This window comes from Microtus pennsylvanicus, chromosome X, assembly GCF_037038515.1.
Source record: "Microtus pennsylvanicus isolate mMicPen1 chromosome X, mMicPen1.hap1, whole genome shotgun sequence".
In the NCBI taxonomy this organism is placed as follows: domain Eukaryota; kingdom Metazoa; phylum Chordata; class Mammalia; order Rodentia; family Cricetidae; genus Microtus; species Microtus pennsylvanicus.
Genome location: NC_134601.1, coordinates 22,547,346 through 22,567,977, shown reverse-complemented (window position 1 = coordinate 22,567,977; position 20,632 = coordinate 22,547,346). Strand labels below are relative to the sequence as shown.

General features: G+C 34.2%; 1 protein-coding gene across 3 annotated transcripts in view; it reads right to left on the bottom strand.

Moving 5' to 3' along the window:
- Diaph2 (diaphanous related formin 2) overlaps positions 1–20,632 on the bottom strand; it is a 736,918-nt gene that overhangs the window by 670,121 nt on the left and 46,165 nt on the right. For all 3 annotated transcript variants that reach the window (XM_075958584.1, XM_075958587.1, XM_075958586.1), the window contains exons 2-3: positions 12,639–12,671; positions 9,885–10,061 (exon numbers count right to left, since the gene is read on the bottom strand). In XM_075958584.1, the coding sequence (XP_075814699.1) occupies positions 9,885–10,061; positions 12,639–12,671 (210 nt within the window). The remainder of the gene's footprint in view (positions 1–9,884; positions 10,062–12,638; positions 12,672–20,632) is intronic.

The following is a 20,632-nucleotide window of genomic DNA, read 5'->3' as shown; positions in this document are numbered from 1 at the left end:
TCAAACTCTTAGGCTAGAGAGATATGGACCTTTATGGAATATTATTTAATGGCACCTTAGTGGCTAAAACACACTAATATCAACAATGAATATAATTATTTTTGATGCTTTGTGTTTTAAAATTTGTGGAACTTGATAATGTTATTTAAACAAATAATTTTCAAGGTTGTTTGTGTGGTAAGTTTGAGCTTGGTTATATTCAGTTTTATTGATACAGGATTTTGGGGTGTGGCTCAGGCTAGCCTAGAACGCATAATTCTTCTGCTTCAACCTCTCAGATATGTATTCCTATACCAAAAACTTTATTTTTCATTCCATAATTCTAACTTCTTTAAACAAAGAATATAATGTTTACTTCTTAAAACCAAATGAAAATACCAAAGATTTTTTTAAATGTAATTTAACTAGTGGCCAGTTAAGCTGGCACTTATCAACTGCCTCAAGTTTTTAAAAGATCTGGGTAACTCTATTAAACTATATAAACTATAGCCACATAATGTATACGAGCTCAAGTAGAAAAACAAAATCAAATGGATAAAGTAGAAAGATAGTACTCCTGAATATAGAATGAGGGTAAAGGCAGAGGCAAATGCATAACATTAAGTGAATATTACTAAGTTTGACATACAACTTCCACATCTATTTCTTTTTTCAAGGTCCTGCATAATGTACGTTAAGGAAACATAACTATCCCTGGTCAATCGTACCACAAAGGACACGTGCTCAACTATATTCACAGCAGCATTGCTTGTTATAGACAAAACCTGGAAACCACCTAAATGCCCCTCCACCAAAGAATGGATATGGAAAATGTGGTACATTTGCACAATGGAGTACTACACAGCAGAAAAAAATAATGACATCTTGAAATTTACAGGCAAGTCCAGTTCCCAGCACCCAGATGGCGACTCAACAACGACCTGTAACTCCAAATCTGATGGCCCCTTCTGACCTCCATGGGCACCCTGTAGGCACACACACTTGTACGCATTCACACACAGAAACACACACATAAAAATGAAATAAAATAATACTTAACCCTTAAAAAAATTTACAGGCAAATGGATGGAGCTAGAAAATATCATATTGAGTGAGGTAACCCAGACCCAGAAAAACAATTATTATATGTACTCACTCATAAGTGGTTTTTAAACATAAAGCAAAGAAAAACAGCCTACAAATCACAATTCCAGAGAACCTACACAACAATGAGGATTCTCAGAGAGATATACATAGATCTAATCTGCATGGTAAGTAGTAAAAGACATGACCTCCCGAGTAAATTGGGAGGATGGAGACCATGGGAGAGGGTTGAAATGGAGGAGAGAGGAAGGGAAGGGAGCAGAGGAAAATGTAGAGCTCAATAAAAGAAAGAAAGAGAAACATAACTAGTATTTTCACTATTTAATAATTGTTAATTGTGAGTACAATCTTCAACCAATGTTTCTAGACTAGAAAGAACACATAAAGGATCCACTAGAGTTGAAAAATAGCAATCATTGAAAGGATTAAAGGAAATAACATTTACTAAATACTTAACTGAGAATATATACTAGATTCCTCCTTGGATCCGTAAGTTTGAATGGTACATGAAGTGGCTTAAAAGAGCAGTGAGATATTCACAATGCATATTTATTCAGCTTCAGTGTACTACAACACACTTCAGTCAATGTATGGTATATTTACTGATTACTTTATCTAGTTTTAAGCAAATAAACACTCAAAAAATGGAAACACAACTCTGATTCCTATAAAGACAACACAGTTTGAAGATAATAGGATAATATCAATAGCACAAGCACAAGGGAACAAGATAAGTGACTATTGTATCTCTTATTTGTAACTGAGTCTTTTATCCAGTTATCACATAGCAAAAATAACAAAAAATCTAAGTCCAATAAGCTGTCTCTACAAGACAGAAATTATTAAAGTAATCATTTGAAATATAGTTACATTATCAATCTTGATGATGACCCTCACTTTATGTACATATTATATATTAAAATACTAGGCAAAGGTAGTAAAATTCTACCTCAAAGTAACAGGCCATTTTAAATCCTAGCAACCAGAGCATGAAGACAGCATCTTCAATTTTCTCAACAATAATTAGAATCACATGATCTCTACCCTGGCTTAGTGATAGTGTATAAACTTAATGGCACATGTTTATGTGCCTCTTTAGAATTTTCTTTAATAGCAAGAAACAAAAGGTCCCACAGCTGCTCGGAAACACTTGGTAGCATCAGCCGAAATAATAAATGCAAAACAAAAAATAAAATGCCTTCCTTATCATCAAACACTGGCAGAAGACATACAGAAATCATTGCAAAAACAAACAAAAAATGTGTGAAAGCAGGTATTAAGAAAGTAACTCAAGTGTGGGAGGTTCACTATATAACTGGGTGAACACAGCTGTTTTGTAAACGAACTTAGAGTTGTTACAACACATACATACACACACACACACATACACTATTTTTCTTTCAGTCACTAAGAGAACAGTTTAATAGGGAAAACATATTGCTAAAATAAAGGCTGAAGTTAATAAGATGCTTTCAGGAAAAAAAAACACAATTATGAAAAATTCCTGAATACACCTACATATAGAAAACTCAAACAGTCATTTTAGGAAGTATTTTAATCAAAAGTACACAGGGTGCTATAAAAATAAAGAAGTCAGCTTTTATTTTTTTTATAAAAAAGAAAAAATAATTAAAAATCAAACCAGCTAGGATGATAGCTCACACCTATAAACTTTGCACTCTAGAAGCTGCAGAAGGAGGATCACAAGTTCAAGGCTAGCCTTGGGTGCGTGATGAGTTCCCAACTAGTCTCAGATATAAAGTGAGACTATCTCAAAAATATGTGAAAAGCAAATACAGTAAAATATTTACATAATTTTGAAATGAGGTAGGAAGCAAACATGAAAACATTTTCTGTCTAACCATACTGAACAATGCAAGCTAGTATCAGAATGACCAATGGATGTTTCCCCTCACTTGTGGTTCTGAGAATTTATATAAATATATAAGATCGTGTATGTGTTTACATGAAAATAAATGTGAAAGTGTCTTGAGGAACAAAAGAACTGATATAACTTGGGAGGGTTAATAAAAAGGAAGCTAGGAGAATACGGAGGAGGCACAAATGAAAAGCATACTAGCTATGCTTGCAAGAATACTTGAAAATACATTTTATAAAGGAAGAATGTGTTTTCTCTCTAAAAACACACCTCTGTTTATTGCAACATAAAGTATTTTAAAGGATAGTGTAGACATTTCTTTTTTAGTTTAACAAAAAAAGTGTTAAAAAACTTTTAGTTAGAAAGTAACTTCTTTTCAAAGAACCCCATGTAGAATGACACATATCAGCTGACTCAACTTCCTATCAGTGTTCTGCTGAAATCACTGGTAATTCTTTCTTCTCAGGGCTACACACTGTCTGGAGTAGACAGCCAAGAGGATGATGACCTACACGTGAATTATATAGAAGAGAAAGCACAAAGAGTCTATGTCTCTAATAGCATTAATTAAACACTCCCTCATTAAGACACATTTGAATCCATTAACGTAAAAACATTAAAATGTAACAGGCCATACTCATTGCACAACTGGTTGTCATCAAAGGGGAAGAGAATATGCTTGTCCTGGTGAAGACTGATGAATGGACTGGACTGGTAAAAGTCAATGCTCTGATATAGTTTCTGCTAACTACCTACTTATTCCATTTGGACTTGCTTTCTGTTTTATGTATTTTAAGCATGTGAGGGTTTTGCTGCATGTATGTGTGTGTACAACTTGTGTGCCTGGTGTCTTCAGACATCAGAAGAGGATGTCAGGTCCCATGAGAAAGGAGTTACATATTGCTGTAAACTATCAAGTAGGTGCTAGGAATTGAAACCAAGTCCTCAGGAAAGGCACCGTGTGCTAATAACCGCTGAGCCATCTCCTCAGCCCTGAACTTAGGCTTCTTTGCCAGCTTTTGGTTTTGATTGTGACATATCAAGCCAAATATCAATATAAAATGAACTTAGAAGTATTCTAATTATTGCTTGCTTTAAAGCAAGACGTAAAAAAAAAAAACATGGAATATTTGGCAGCACCCAATAAAAACAATCATGAAAGCAAAGGCTTTTGTCTGAAGAAATAAATTTTACTGGAAAATCTCATTCATTTAAGGTTTTCTCAATTTTGACTATGCCTTCAGCTTATAAAGTGCATACATAACATTATCATATATATATATATATATATATTCATAGTTTAAAATCAGATGTATATATATATATATACTCACAAATAAATTCACACACACATTTATTTTTATATATACTATTTCCCAAGTGACGAGGACAAATGAAAAGACCAGTGCACCAGTCCTAAGGTTACAAAGTTTTTCTGAAATATACCAGTGCAAGGTAGTGTTTCAATTTTTGCTCACTAAATAGTCTCTATCTTTCTTTTTATTCTTTTCTGGGTTTGCTTTTTATTTTATTTCCATTTCAGTTAATTGGTTTTAAGTTTTTGAAACAGGGCCTGTGTATCCCAGCTCAGCCTTGAATTTTCTATATAGATCAGGCTAGCCTAAATCAGAAATATATTTGCTATAGTACAAAAAGACACAAAATAAGAATTAAAAAGAGACATAGCTGCATTCAACAAAATCCCATAGATATTGCATTTCTATGTATGTAGATAATGAAATTCATGTAATTTCTATGTGCTTTCAAACAGTCTGCTCTTAAACCATTTACAACAAAAAGCATGGGGCCAGTGAAGTGACTCTGCAGGGAAAGGTACTTGGCATGCAAGTCTGGTGACCTGAGCTGGACCCTAGAGAAACCATAGTAAGTTGAAGGAGAAAATAAACTCTTGAAGTGTCATGTGACCTCAGCATGTGTGCATTCCTACCTGCACTCACACATCATACACACCAACACACACACAAAACTAATAAAGTAAAAATATAAAACATAAGGCAAGCATTGTTAGCTTACAGGCCACACAAAGTGAAGTCCTTGTGTGGGGAACAATATCTTTGCTATGTTTAAGACCTCTGAAATAACAAAGTATCTAACATTCTGGAGAGAGTTGTCAAAGCAAGTTCACCATGACTCGAAATTTTCTTGTTTGCTACTTCTTTTCACAATGCCACCTTATGTTTCCATACATCACCCTATCAGAACATGAACTCTCTGAGGTCACTGATCTCTCTCTCTCTCTCTCTCTCTCTCTCTCTCTCTCTCTCTCTCTCTCTCTCTCTCTCTCTCCTCCTCCTCCTCCTCCTCCTCCTCCTCCTCCTCCTCCTCCTCCTCCTCCTCCTCCTCCTCCTCCTCTTCCTTCTGCTCTTCCCCCCCTCAAAATAGTGCCTAGTATATTGAAACCCTTGAACTCTGATGAATTCTTCAAACTATGAGAATGTGCTAATGCCAGAAAAACAATGACTGATAATTCAGAAGAGGAAACTGGCTTTTCACATTTCCTTTACATCTTCATGTGCTTTTTTTTTCTGAGCCCCCTGGAGAGATTCAAAAAACTATATCCCACTAAGGCAGCCGATCCACTGCTATCCTAGAATGAAGCAAGCCATGCTCACCTGTCTCTTTTACTGAGCTCTGTTCCCTGAGGATTAGGGGAGGTGCTCCATTTATTCCTAAACCTGAAGCCCATAGCATACTATTTAGCACACAGTACAGATCAACTAATAATTGCTAAATCATACTCATAATAAATATGAAAAACTCCCTTTTTAAAAAGGGTGGTATTTTAGAGGCATTTCCATATGCAGACCTAGAAAAGAAACAGTGGGTTCTATGTCCCACTACAACATCAATTTGCAAACCTAGTTCTTTAATTTCTCCTCCTTCAATACCCGTCTTCCTTCCATTTCCCTTATGAACCTTTTGTGATACTAATAATGGCAAAACAGTAAGCTGATCCAAATCCAGATTAGTTTTGACATCTGTTTACTGAGTACATGTTCCTACTCCTTTACATGTTTTCCACACAGTTCTTCACAATAAAATAAAATGTATAGCATGTTCTAAAATATGAAGTAAGGATATAGGAAATTTAAATGTAACTGGTGGAAATTGGGCTGTCTGAAAAATTTCTTTGAATCTAATCATTCCTGACAACTACTCCATGACGTTTTTTATATACATATAAAGTCCTAGTTTACAAATAATGTATTTTATAGTAACTTAACTGTTAATTAAAATTGCTTATGCTGAGAGCACTCAAAGGTCCTCAGTCAAGCTAACCAACTTCTAAAGACCTGGTACTGAGTGAGGGGGGAAAAATCCCTTAATAGCAGTCAAGGGAACACAATATGCTTGGGTTAAATTAGAGCACCTGGTGTCCAGAGGCAACTCTTCTGTGTAAATTAATGAAGGGAAAAGGGAAAAGAACAAGATTAAAAGCTCCAGTGTGACCTGTGTGAATTCTAACAGGTGGATACAAAACTGATAATTAAGCACTTATTACATATAACTATGCCATCATTAAATTAGGCCAAAGATGCAAAATACATCAATGAAATATAGAAAAATAGTGTTTTATAAAGAGTATGTGCTCTATGAAAGAGTTACCTAAAAATTTCATATGTAAGACTTTTAAATCTGTCAGTAATAGCCACTGGTACTATTATTTAGTCTATGCTTGCTAAATCAAATATTCAAATATCTATTATGTGGAAAGGTATTTATTGATGCACAGAGTAGTGTGAGAGTCAAGAAAACATTCAATGTAAAAGTGAGCCACCTACCTTCTTCTTTTAACACAGGGTAGATAGTCTTAGTATGTAGCCCTGTTGGCTGACCTATAATTTTCTAGAAAGCCCAGTCTCACCTCATATTGGCCTTCTGACTGTTACAATTAAAGTCATAAACTACCAGACCAATTAACTGTTTTTAATAACTGGCCCCTCTCATTTAAGAATTTTCATTCACTTCAAAATAAATCAAGTAGGTTTTCTGGGGAGATATTATGGAATAATTAATAATAAAATGGCTAATACTTTTTTAAATGTCCTATTCTGCTGTAATTTTAAACTTAGTCTTCTACTAACTGCGACAATGAGAAATGCTATTGGTCCATTTGATCCTCAAGCAATAAGAGTATCAATTATCAGAATGAGATAGCATAAATTTGAATATTGCTTTTTATTGTTTTTCCACCATAAGTTTTATGAAAACATGCCATTTCCAAAAAAAGTTAAATAATACAGTGCAATAAAAATTATAAATTAATCCATTTGTTGTCAAGCAACTAACAGAAAGAAAGTGTGTGAAAGGTGCTACTTAATACACTTGGGGTATGGAACCCTAAAATCCAAACACCACATCTTTAAACATGATATACAGTTGCATAGTAGTTCTGTAAACTCCAAACCCTGAGTAACATAAACAGTCAAATATCGGTAATATGAAAAGACTCTAATCAGATCATCTTAGTAGCCATCAAATAAGAATATTTTTGTTTACATTATTTGTAAGGAGGACACCCACAAGGAGTGAAGAAAACAAAGAAATTTCATATCTGAAAACATCTGTATTTCAGAAAAAGTAACTCCAGTGTCTTCTCCTAATCAACTACAATGACAATACCTTAAAAGCTTTCTATTATAAGACTGCTGGCCTTTGATGAGGTTCTGTAAAGGGCAACTACTGATAAGGTGGTGTAAACTGTAGGAACTGCTCCACCTCAGCCTCTTTATCTCACACCCTATGTATCTCCTCAATAAATACGCACAGAAAACATATTAGTTTTATATATAGCTTTATTGAAATAGTAAATATATGTGTCACCAAAATTCCAATGATTTAGATTTATTATGTACCTAAGCGTATGTATCAGTTTGTCCACTTAATAGCTTTAGCAAGTTACTGAACCAACTTTCTCAGTCTCTCTCTCTGAAGCTCCATTTCCTTATTTGAAAATGAGATCAATTAGTAAACACCTGGCAGAACAGTCAGAAGAATCAACTGAAATAATGCAAGTAAAGTAATTTCATGCCTGGCCCATGACTATATAGTAACCAAAAATAATGCTGATTCTGAAAATATGTTCATTCTAAGGCAGTATTGGCCAAGCTAAAAACAGAATACAAAGACAGTACAAGAAAATGTCTCTAAAAGAATAGATATAATCCTTTTAAACTCTCTCATTTATCTTGTTTAACTTTTAATTAAAGCATGTTTTTCACAAAGGTTATTCCTGATACATTTATACTATTATTTTAAAGTAGTGTGTTTAGTTTATAAAGGATATTCACACACATATCAGTGTTTCTGTTTTCCTGTTATCAGTGATTAAGACAGCGAAACAAGGTAGTAAACTGATAAGAAATGTTGGCAACTGAACAATCATCAGGGTTTACCTAATAAAGGAAAATATGTTACAAATGTTTATAAGACATATTCACTATATGTACTCACTGAATAAATTCACTTACATTTATTTGCTATTTATAAGTTTTTTAATCAATATAGAACTGTATTTATTGTGTGAAACACACATTATTCAGTGACTCAATATAGCTCATTAATATATACTATTTCAAATAATTGTGCTGAGAGTACTTTTTACATTTGCATTTATTTTCAATAATATTATTAATTATAGTCATTATCTTATATAATAGATTTCTGTAACTTTTCTAGATGGATTAAGATAGGATGTCTCTATGTAATACAGGTTAGCTTCTTAACCATGATCCTCCTCCTTCACCCTCTATAGCACTGATATGGAAACAAGAAGACTCATTGTGTTGATGATGGGAATCTAAATTAGCGCTGTCATTATAGAAAAGAATATAGTTATCATTAAAATGGTAAATAGCATAATCCAGTAGCCACACCACTGGATATAAAGACATTTTGTTGTTAATATACAAATATCTAATATTTTTATGTTGATGACATTATCAATGTTACAAAAGTACTAGCTAAACTGATCAGCAACTTAAAGCTAGAAACATTAAGTTTGAGTGAAAGAGAGAAGACTGAAAAAGACAAAGTGTTACTAGCATGACAATAACAAAGAATGTTCCTGGGTTTGTTATTGTCATCATTTTGGGCAATTAAGACAGGACTATGGAATAGAAAACAGGAACAATTGAGTGACTGAGAAATATTAATAATTTAAGATGAAATAGGGCTTGTATGACAAAGGCAGGCAAGCTACAAATGTTATTGCATTCTTCATATTAAACGTATGTTGATGTGTAAGATGAGTGCTAAATTAACAAATCATGTTTTGGAATCTCTAAAAGAGTTCTGGTCAAGCTAACCAATGTGAGATGGCCCAATGCTTCATTTATCCCTTTTCCAGTCATAAAGAGTTGAATAAACCAAATATTATATTCATTATTTTAGAACTAATTTAGACCACACACACAAAAAAAGAAACACCCTACAAAATGTAAATTGTATGACTGTTGCTAATATGAGAAAATAGAATGAATTAATTCCTTGATTCCAATTAGCATTTTGTTGTTATTTTACACTCTGCCCTCTCAACTGTTTTTCCTATACTCAACAGACCTTGTAGACTTGGGCTCACTTTGCTTTGGGCCAACAAGCACAGGAATAAGTTAACTGAAAAGTTCATTTGGAGTGCCACAAACTACAAAATACTAGAAAACAAAAAGAAATAAATCTGTCTCTGATTTTAGACCCTTTGGCTAGAAAAGATAGGCATTCTAGAAAATAAATAAACAAGCAAATCCAGATATTCTTAGAAAAACTTCTGTTTTGCCAATAAGAGTTGGTTCTGTCCTTTATATGACATAAACAGTCCACCACAAGCATCCCTATTAAAAATGCAGTGCTATTCTAGACACACATAGTTTAAAATGACAATGAAATTAGAGGTCAAACTCACCATCATTTTCTCAAAGAGGTCCAGAACTTCCTTTTCAGACAAATTCTGAAATCGTTCATCATATAATGGCTGAGCCGCTGGAAACTCACTCATCACGGCTTGAGAATCAATAGGATGTTGAATAAGAGGTTTTTCTTTTTTGACGGTAGATTTTCTGAAACTTGTAATTCGGTCACGCTGCAAACAGAAAAAAATAAATAAAAGCCCTAAGAAAAAGATCAGGAGCCAGGAACATGAAGAATGGAAGCATCAAAATGGCACTTAGTATAATATATATTATTATTGTCTCTTGACAAAACACTATTGTAAGCAGCAAGCTCCAGTTAGAGATTGAACTATTTTGCAGCCTTCAAGTTGTTATTAAGCTTCAGAAGTCTGGGGGTGAAAAAAACATGCCTCAAAAGTAAAACGTAGCCACTTGTCATTTCTGTTTTGCACAGGAAGTAAGTGAATAGACACTTTGAATCAAAATCTTGTGGTGGTTGTTTCTGGGAGAATGGGTCTTTAGTGCCAACTTCATGCTATGGAAAGAGAAAAAGAAAACAGCTACTCATGGCAACTAAAAGGGAAGTTTGGGGTAATGGTTTTCTTCTGCACACGGCAAAACCTGTAACAAGTGTACATGAATGCCTGTCAGTGTAGCAGTTAACTCAACTGAATAGTATGGAGTCTGAAGACAGACACAGAGAGTTCAATTCCAAAATGGGGGGGAAAAACAGGATCTCTGAATCAGTTGTTGGGAAATCACTTTCTCTCTGTTTCCTCTTTACATTACAGGGTCACTGACAGAACAAAATACAATTGTTGTGTGTTGATGCTATTAGTTACTGTTATTGCTGTACTCCTCAACTTTTACCCTCCCTAATATTTGGCACCATTAGAAAGTGAATGAAAGCTAAAGCACTCAGTCCATTTGTTGAAAATGTAAACAGAAATATCTTCCTCATGCAAATATTATTCTGCTAAACTCACGACTTTATGGGTATTTCTTTTAAACCACTGATACCATGTACAATCTCTAACAATTAGCTTGCTCTTTCATATCAGATGAGTCAAGGACTTTGGCTACACGTCAACAGACCATTTGACTTAAAAACCACCAAATATTTGACATTAAACATTAGTAGTATTCATAAAACTGAAGGCAAATCAGTTTTATTCTGGTGTCTGTTAGGAAGCACATGCAATACCATCAGGTCACATTAAGCAAGCAGACATGTTAGCAATGAGGACAGTGAATGTGCACTGCCATGTTACCACAGTTCTTTCAAATAACCTTAAGAATACAAATACATAGTAGATATTACTACAGTTTAGGTAAAATTTTGTAGACCTCTAAGAGAATATATTCTTTGTTTTATTGATTGAAATAATGTTTTTAACCATAATGTACACTTTGAAGAAACCAGTTTTAAGCAGCTTAGTTAGGATTACAAAAATTATTTGAGTATATGGTTGCTTACAGAGAGATCATAGAAACCACGACACTTTAGAGCTGAGAAGAAAACATTGAAATAGCATCTAAACCAACTCCCTCAATTCACAGAAAAGGCTGACTCACTTAAACACATGAGTCCCTGGTTCTGATGTCAGTTTTCACATTACAATTATTTCTGTAAAATTATTTAAGCTGCATTATTAAACTTTCTTTTAATTAATTCCTTGAGGGCAGTGAAGTTGGTTTAGAAAGGTAGTATCTTTACACAACTCAAGAAAAACAATTTTAGTAATCCCAAATAAACTGAGTCAACTGTTACTGGAAGATATGGTGGACATGAAAGCATTTAAATATGCAATTATCCATTAAGTTAACATATCTCTTCTCCATTCACTTCATATCACTTAAAAATAGCCATACAATCCAAGCTTTTTATACTGAGTGTCAGCATTACTAACATGTAGATTTGATATTTCTACAACCTTCATTTTAATACAAAAAAATGGCTTTTTATTTCAGCTATATTTTGGTAAAAAGATGAAGTCAAGCTGCATACTTTCATCTTCCAAGAGCAGTAACATTATTTTACATTTTTTGTAGATAGGTAACTTGCAAAAAAACAAAACTGTGTAAAATACTATTCAAGAAAGTTTAGGCATAAAGCATGCATTTCATTACTAACTTATAACTTTTAATAAGAATTACTACTGTAGTCTGAGCTTGAAAATAAATAAGCTTTTGAAATTCAATAGCACATATCTGATTAAGATAATGAACTTAATTTCTTTTTCATTTGGAAATATTTTCCTTTACTATCGTTATTTAATGTATTCACAATTTATTTAAATATCAAAAGAGAAAATGTCCATGTTTTCTTGGGTCCACATTTATTGCACCAAACTTTAAAATATTGTTTTGTTATATATTACAATGGTAAAAATATAATTTAGTTGGGATATGACCCAACTGTTTATGTAAGTTTGGGGCAGTGTTTCTTTTTATTGAGGAAGGGTGAGGCACTACATAGCCCTGGCTAACCTGTAACTCCCTATGTACACCAGGCTGACGTCCAATTTGCAATAATCCTCCTTCAGCATCTGGAATGCTAGAATCACAGGTATGCACCACAGTGCCTGGCTACTATTGTTTATGTTAATATGTGAAAAAGGAAAAATTACTCTATTGGTAATTATTCTATTTTCTAAACATCCGGTCACTTTCTGCGTTGCATATATAAATGTTTTAATGTCCACTTTTGTAAGTGAAAATGTAGCATGCATAAGCAATGCAATAACATGCTGCTCACACCACCTTACCACATCATCTGCCAAAGTTTTTATTTGAATGTTCTATTAAAACCAAAAGAAAACAAACAAAATACCAGTCAGAAAAGAGAAATTCATAGATCGAACAACAGTTATCTGAAGGAATTGGATGATTCTCATCTTTTACCAGACTATATTTCCAAAAAATTTTTTACAAAGTTCAACATTCACATAATACAACCATTACAAAATTATATATATATATATATATACATATATATATATATACACATACATACATATGAATTACAAAATAAGGCTTGGTTGTAAACAATTCAATGAGCCTCAGGATCCAAAAGGTATTTCAAAATCTTACAATAGCATACAAACAATATGAATTCTAGATCTCACTATATAAGTTCAGCCATACATCACTTCATGACAATGATATGCTTCAAGAAGTGCACAGTAAGTGACTACATCATTAGGTAAACATCACAGAGCATACTCAAGAACACCAGGATGTCATTAGATGATACACTATTACAGGATCCCCATCATATGTGGACACCCATCTCTGATTCAGACTCTCATGTAGCACATGACAGTACACTGAAATGTCATTTATTACATATTTAAGATAGAACTATTCCACAATGGTTAGAATTTGAATTTAGCTCTTCTGACTTGTTTCACAATCGTGTTCCTTACAGAAGCTGAATAAAGCATATTTAACATGATCATGGATGTTGGCGTGTGTTTTTACTAAGTAAAATACAGTGTTTTCATTGCAAAGAATTCCATTGTGAGTTTTCAGTAAGTCAAAACTGCTTGGTCTCAAAATGTCAGGAAATTTCCTACAATGACTACTATCCTCCCTGTGCTATTAAAGATAATCCTTCCCTAGAACGGTTGTAGCAAATGTACTAGTGCATACAAAGATCTTTTCCATACTTTGAATTCTTTGATTTCCTCAGGAATTTAAACTTCTAATCCCTTTATTAAATCATCACAAACCACAACCAATCTTTATTACCTCAGAAAAAGAATAGAGGGGCTTGCAAGATGGCTTAGTAGGTAAAGTGCTCACTGAACAAATGTGAAAACCTAAGGTTGAAACCAACATTAAGCCAGGTACAGTACTGTACATCTATAATCCCAGGACTTTGACAATAAAATGAGAGGCAGTGGCTAGTGGGCCAACTAACTATGTAGCAAGTAACAACAAAGAGGCCCTGTCTCAAACAAGATAAAGAGATGAGGACCCAGAAACACCCAATGTTGTCCTCTGACCTCCACTCAGCCATGTACATGCTCTGGAACACATGTATACACACACTCCATACACACACAGACACAGGCATCTGCCCATATACATACACATATGTATGTGCCCACACACATATATACACACATACATGTATATGCTCCCCTACATACGCAAACGAATCATACACAGACACAAAAGATAAAATGGGGATTATTTATGTCAAAACTAAAGAAATATTTAAACGATTAATTCACCTTAGAACTTTCTCCACCAACTATTTTCTCTTGAGTTTCTGTGGTGGGTTACAGAAAACTTTCATGCACGGTAATGGACTTGATTTCTTGTAAAGCGCAATTACAGACCTAAAGTGACCCTGCTAACATCTGACATGAGCCTGTCCACCTGGATTTTTGAGATAGATTACATAAGTCTTTAAGCAACTTCCGCTTTCCTTTTCTTCTCCTTCGGGGTTATAAAGCTATGATTGGAAACATCTATATCTCTAATGCAAGAATATAAATTAGGAGAAAAATGATTTATTTCAGTCAAATTCCATAGGTTAAGGTACATGTATGTCACAAATGCTTCAAATCTGTATCTCAACTGAACACATGTTGACAATTTAATCAGTGGAGACAAACAGAAGAAAACTAGAAATGCTAGTTATCTTTTCACGTGGCTTTACAGGAAGAGTCTGGAATCTTCTAACAATTCTGTATTTTCGAAGTAGCATTCTTTTTGTTCACAATAAGCCACATAATGTGAACAGTTAGAGTTCAGTGGAATTTAAGATAGTCTTAGCAAAAGTTCTCATTTTACAAGTAAGAGTGTACCATTTATGCTAATGGTACCACTGCATTCCATTTGTCTATGCTTAAGACTTCTACAATACGTCAGTATTCATTTCCAATAAATAGCCTAAAGACTAACTGTTCGGTAACCACACACATACATATATACATACATACATACATACACACACACACACACACACACACACACACACACACACCAAAGCTCTACCTCAAGCCACCATCAGCTCTTACCCAGATTTTCCTAGCAACCTCCTATTTTGTCTCCCTTATTCTAGCTTTGTTCTCTTACAGTGAGTTTTAAAAGGGACAAAGTAACACTGTGAAAACCAAAACCATGTCACCCCCCTACTCAAACCTGCAATGACTCTATTTTCCCTTCCAGTGCAACTCAAATTCATTACAATGACTACAAGTTCCTGACCTCATTTCTTACTGCTTCCCCTCCATTCAACTAGCTCCATTCACACCAACCACCTCACTGCTCCCAAGAAAAGCAATCACCCACAGGAATCCACTCTTCCCTCTGCCTGCAACATTCATTTCTGTTATCTGTACCACTTATTCCTTAATCCCCTAGCAATGTTTTTTCTCAGTAAGGCTTACTCTGAAAATACTGTTCTAGTAATAATGTGAGCCTAATCCCCATACTCCTGATTTTATTTCCTTCTTCAAGTAAAATTTAATATGCTCATCTATAATCTATTGTTCGTGTCTGTTGGCTTTTCTTTATTTTCTCTAGTGCTGGGGATGTAACCTGTGGCCTTGTACATGTTAAGCAATCACTCTTCCACTGAGCTATAGCCCCAACCATTTACATCTGTTCTATTTCCTATAATATGGGCTATATAAGGATAGGAATTTTTCTGTCTGGTTTTGGGCTGTGTTTCTGATGCCAAAAACAATGTTTGGTACACTACAACACAATAATGATTATGAATGGCTCTCATATTCCCTTTCATAAATATTTAATGCCTCATGGTACTGTAAGGACTAATAACCCAAAGGCATTCAAGCTCTGTATGACTTGGCCCCAGGCCACCTTCTACTTCTTCCCTCTTGACCCTTGTACTACATAAAACAAAAACTGAAACCTACTGCATGTCGTACGATGTCCTGTTTATAGCTTTGCAGATCCCTTGACCTGGAATGTCCATTTTAGGTATATTTCTATTTCTAGCACCTCTTAAATTTAAAATTTGACTATTGACAAACAAAATGTGGAACTCTGGTTGAAAATAAAACTTGATCATGTCTGAGTTCCATTTTATTCTTGAAGAATTTTTTCCCTAATACTTATTTTCAAGAATGATACAGCACCCCAAGGCACAAAGCAAACTATATGCATGTAAAAAAATTATCCCAATTACTTATGATAGAGAGCCATAAAAACACTCTGCTATCTTGATTTATAATTTATTTCCACTATGGAACATACATTCTATATAAATGTGAACATTTACTATAATTTGGCTATTTCCTAATACATTTCTCTTGCTAAAATGTTTTCAGGAGCTAGAAAAATGGCTCAGCAGTTTCAAGTACATACTACTCTTGTAGAAGATCCAAGTTCAGTACCCAGCTCCTACATCAGGTGACTCATAACTACTCTAACTCCAGCTTCAGAAGACCCAACACCTTTTCTGATCCTGCAGGCACATGTACACATACATTAGACATTCATACAAACACATACATAATATGCACATAAAAATTTAAAAAATATTTATAATTTTATGCCACAAATACCATATTTCATATTTCTTTAAAATTGTTTGAGAGAAAAAATGACCATGATATGCTGAAAAGGAAAATCTTTAGCAGTTTAGAGACTGAGTTTCAGAAACTGATTTGTGGACACTGTATACTAGAAATGTACTAAAAATCATAATATAAGTCACAATTAAATTACCATCAACAGAAAATAAATACTTTCTGCCACATGACTGAATGTCAGTGAAAATGAAATGTACAAAAGCAATCCATTACAGTAACAAAATGGCACCAAAGAGGCAGTTCAAAATTGTAATTAACTGCTTTGGAGAAAGATTAAATCACTCACGTTCATATGAACTGATCTTTAAAACATACTTCAAAATTTCTGCATTAAAGTACACTTTCATACAACTGAGCATGGTAGTGTACACCTTTAATCCCAGAAACTTTAATCTGGGATTAATTAACCCCAGTCTTTAATCTACCTCATTCTGGGGAGGCAGAAGCAGGTGGATCTCTGAGGTTAAGGCGAGCCTGATCTACATAGCAAAGTTTTAGGACAGCCAGAGCTACACAAAGAAACCCTGTCTGTATTATAGTGCAAGGGTTGAGCATTCACCAAGCATGCATGAGAAACCATGAGTTAGGTCCTCAGAACAGAAAAACAGTGTTTTAAAATGAATAGATAAACATCATTTCATTTCTAAATGCCCTTTAAGGAAAAGTTCTCAAATATTTTCTGAATTTTATTTATATAGATGTAAATATCTTTCCCTCAAACCACATGGAAGTAAACATGGCTCTTACTCCTTTGTACACACTATAGAAATAAACATATACATGGACTCAACTAAAAAAAAACCAAAAGATAAAAGTGACCCCCAAAATTGGAATCACAGCCTTGAATTAAAAGCACTGATTAAAGTCATTTTGGTAAGTTTTTATTATGCAAATCTAAAGATAATGGTCATTACAGTGGGGGCATATTACATCAATAAGTATAGTGACCATATATTTTCATTAAATTCAACTCTGAAGAAGCAATCAAACTATGCATTAGTCAAGCAATCAGAGTTTATTAAACTTCATTTATGATGAGCTATATTAAATATAACAGCGCAGTATTATATAGTATTACCTAATTATAAAAGTATTGCTCTAGAATCTCAACCCCTTAAGAATAAGAGAACTGGTGGACTTATATATAAACTCTAATGCAGAAGTTCTGATTGCAATGCAAAAGATCATTATTGTAAGAAAATTAAGTTTTAATTTTCTCAATCAGGCAGAAATTAACAAAAGCAGCAAGATGTAAAGAGTCAACTCTCTCATGGCTAATGTTACATGGAAATACAATGCTTTATAAACATTGTGCAATTAGTCTAGCACCGCAGAAATTGGGCAACTAAATTGGATGTAATTCAAAAGTCTTGTTGTCAACTCAAAAACTCAATCACTGTATTTGACAACTTTCTTCTCCTTTAAAGAAAATCAATAAGTTGGCCATTACAACAAAGATGAATGGTCAATTATTCACCCAGCTTTAAGGATCTTGCTCCCCAACAGACCAGGGCAATGGGACACAGAAAGACACATTCAGATCAATAAAACAAATATTTGGGCATCTACTATATAGGTTCCAGTTTAGTTAGAGATCAGAGGATTGAAAGAATAATCACCAAAAACATGGGGAAACAGGGAGTGCTGTGGGAGATCCGATGAAGCAGTGCAGTATAGCCTGAACATACTTTCCAAGTTAGAAAGACCTTGAGGAAGTGAAGCAAGGGAGTCAAAATCCACTATGATTCCTCTACAAGTCATGTCTACACAATACCTACCTATTCAGATTAGCAGCAGTCATATAAGGAAGAAATTCTGTCTTTCTACTTTTCAGATGTTATACTCTGAACTTTCAGAGCTAGCATGCCCAATCAAAATAAGTTCAAGTCATCTAAACACCTAGTAATCAAAATCAACATTTTAAGCAATCACTGGAATCCTACATAGAGATTTTGTGTTAGTTTAGTGGCTCTCTGTTCTATTTATTTCAGCAAGAAAATTACAATCTGATTTTTAGAAGCAAGTTCAACATAGAAGTTTGCTTCTAGGATGACGGGAGAACAAATTTTAGCTTTCAATACCAGTAAAGGAAATATTTACTACCTGTATTTAAAATTACCCAAAATCATTCTTTCATCTCCTTTTTAACATAAGGGTCATTTTCCAACAGAAATACATTATCTTAGGCAATATTGTCCTCCATCACAATTAGCATTTATGAATAGTTGCTAGACAAACTGGCAGCATGCTAAGCACTGCAAATTTAAAGAGACATGGACCTGTTTCCAAAGGCCAAAACACTAAAAGATGAGAAGATGAACTTATTGAGACGAAATTCCAATTATCCGCCGGGCGGTGGTGGCGCACGCCTTTAATCCCAGCACTCGGGAGGCAGAGGCAGGCGGATCTCTGTGAGTTCAAGACCAGCCTGGTCTACAGAGCTAGTTCCAGGACAGGCTCCAAAGCCACAGAGAAACCCTGTCTCGAAAAACAAAAAAATAAAATAAATAAATAAATAAATAAAATTCCAATTATCCTCCTTACTTCGCTGGTTAACATCTATAACTGTCCATTTTATCATTTAAGTAGAAAAAATTTGCTTATAATTTTGTAACATTAAGTACACCATCTCAGAAATATTGACAAGTTGAAGCCTCAAACTCTAAGCCACCAAGTTTTTGCTACTACAAGTCAAAATTCTTTCTGCCATTGTTCTGACAAAAAAACATTCCTTCTGGGATCTTCTTCTCAAGCTGTTCTTTCGATGTAAAGGAATAAAATATTTATACAAGAGATCAAATAACATCAAAGTTCAGGGCTTCAGTTTTCCTCATGAAGCAAACAACTGGTACTATATGAAATTAGTTTTGTTAGACTGTCCTAACAAGATATAAGCTCAATATGAAATGAACTGTACCACCATAAACTTGAACATCAGGATAGTCAACTATGGTATGGGAGTCCAACAGTCTCTTCCATTTAATAAGCATGATCCACCTTAGGACATGCTCAGGATATGTATGCTGGCCACTTAGATGTTCAACAACAGTTCCTAATAATGAGGTGGTGAAAGCTACTTAATATCTGAATTAAATAAAAACAATTGTGGGAATATCAAGCTTTTTATAGTAAGAGCTTCTTCTACAGGCACAGAAATTAATTGGTTTGCTTTGTATTAAATCATCTGAGATAGGAGGAAGAATTTAACATGAAAGTTTTTTCCTTCTTGAACTACGAATTAAAAAAAATAGGAATAGAAAATCTAACCTTAAATAATTACAGGTATTTCAATATTTCAATGCAGTAATTAATATGTTACATTATACTTGGATCAATGAGTTAGCCAAATGGAGACTGATGATTAATAAGTAAAATTTTACCTTCTCTGTTAACCAATGTATGAATGAATTAAGCAAGTATTAAGCAAGTACCCATTGTTAAACAACTAGCACTTTGGGGCTGGAGAGATGGCTCAGAGGTTAAGAGCATTGCCTGCTCTCCCAAAGGTCCTGAGTTCAATTCCCAGCAACCATATGGTGGCTCACAACCATCTGTAATGGGGTCTGGTGCCCTCTTCTGGCCTGCACGCATACATGGAAGGAATGCTGTATACATAATAAATAAAAAAATATTTTAAAAAACAACCAGCACTTTATGGTATATAGAAATATAAGGCATGATTCCTCCCTGACGGCATGTGCAATCCAACCAGAAGTGAAAATTAACCACATAAAAACAAGTCAATAATGAAATACTGAAGGTCCGTAGTTTCTCCTCCTCTACCACATTATCCTCTCCTATAAAAACAACATTGCCCACTATCTGTAAGACCTTGTTCACTATCTACATGTTCTAGAAAACAAGTCCCCTTCCAGCAGAGATTTCAAGGGTCTTATTAGCTTTCTAATCATTAACACTTGAACAACCACTGGTACCTAATACTTGTTCAAGTATTTGGTGGACAAATTCTTTTAAGTACAAAAAGAATTCAGAGAAGAAATGATTTAACTATTTCTGAAGTGGAACTTGGTTGAGAAACTCTGCTAAGAATTGCACTCTAAGGGTAGCAGAGAAAAATGTAGAGTTCAATAAAAAATCAATAAAAAAATTATTCCCCGACTTACAAAAAAAAAAGAATTGCACACTAATCCCTTGATAGGAATAATATCCATGAAGAGGGAAAGAAG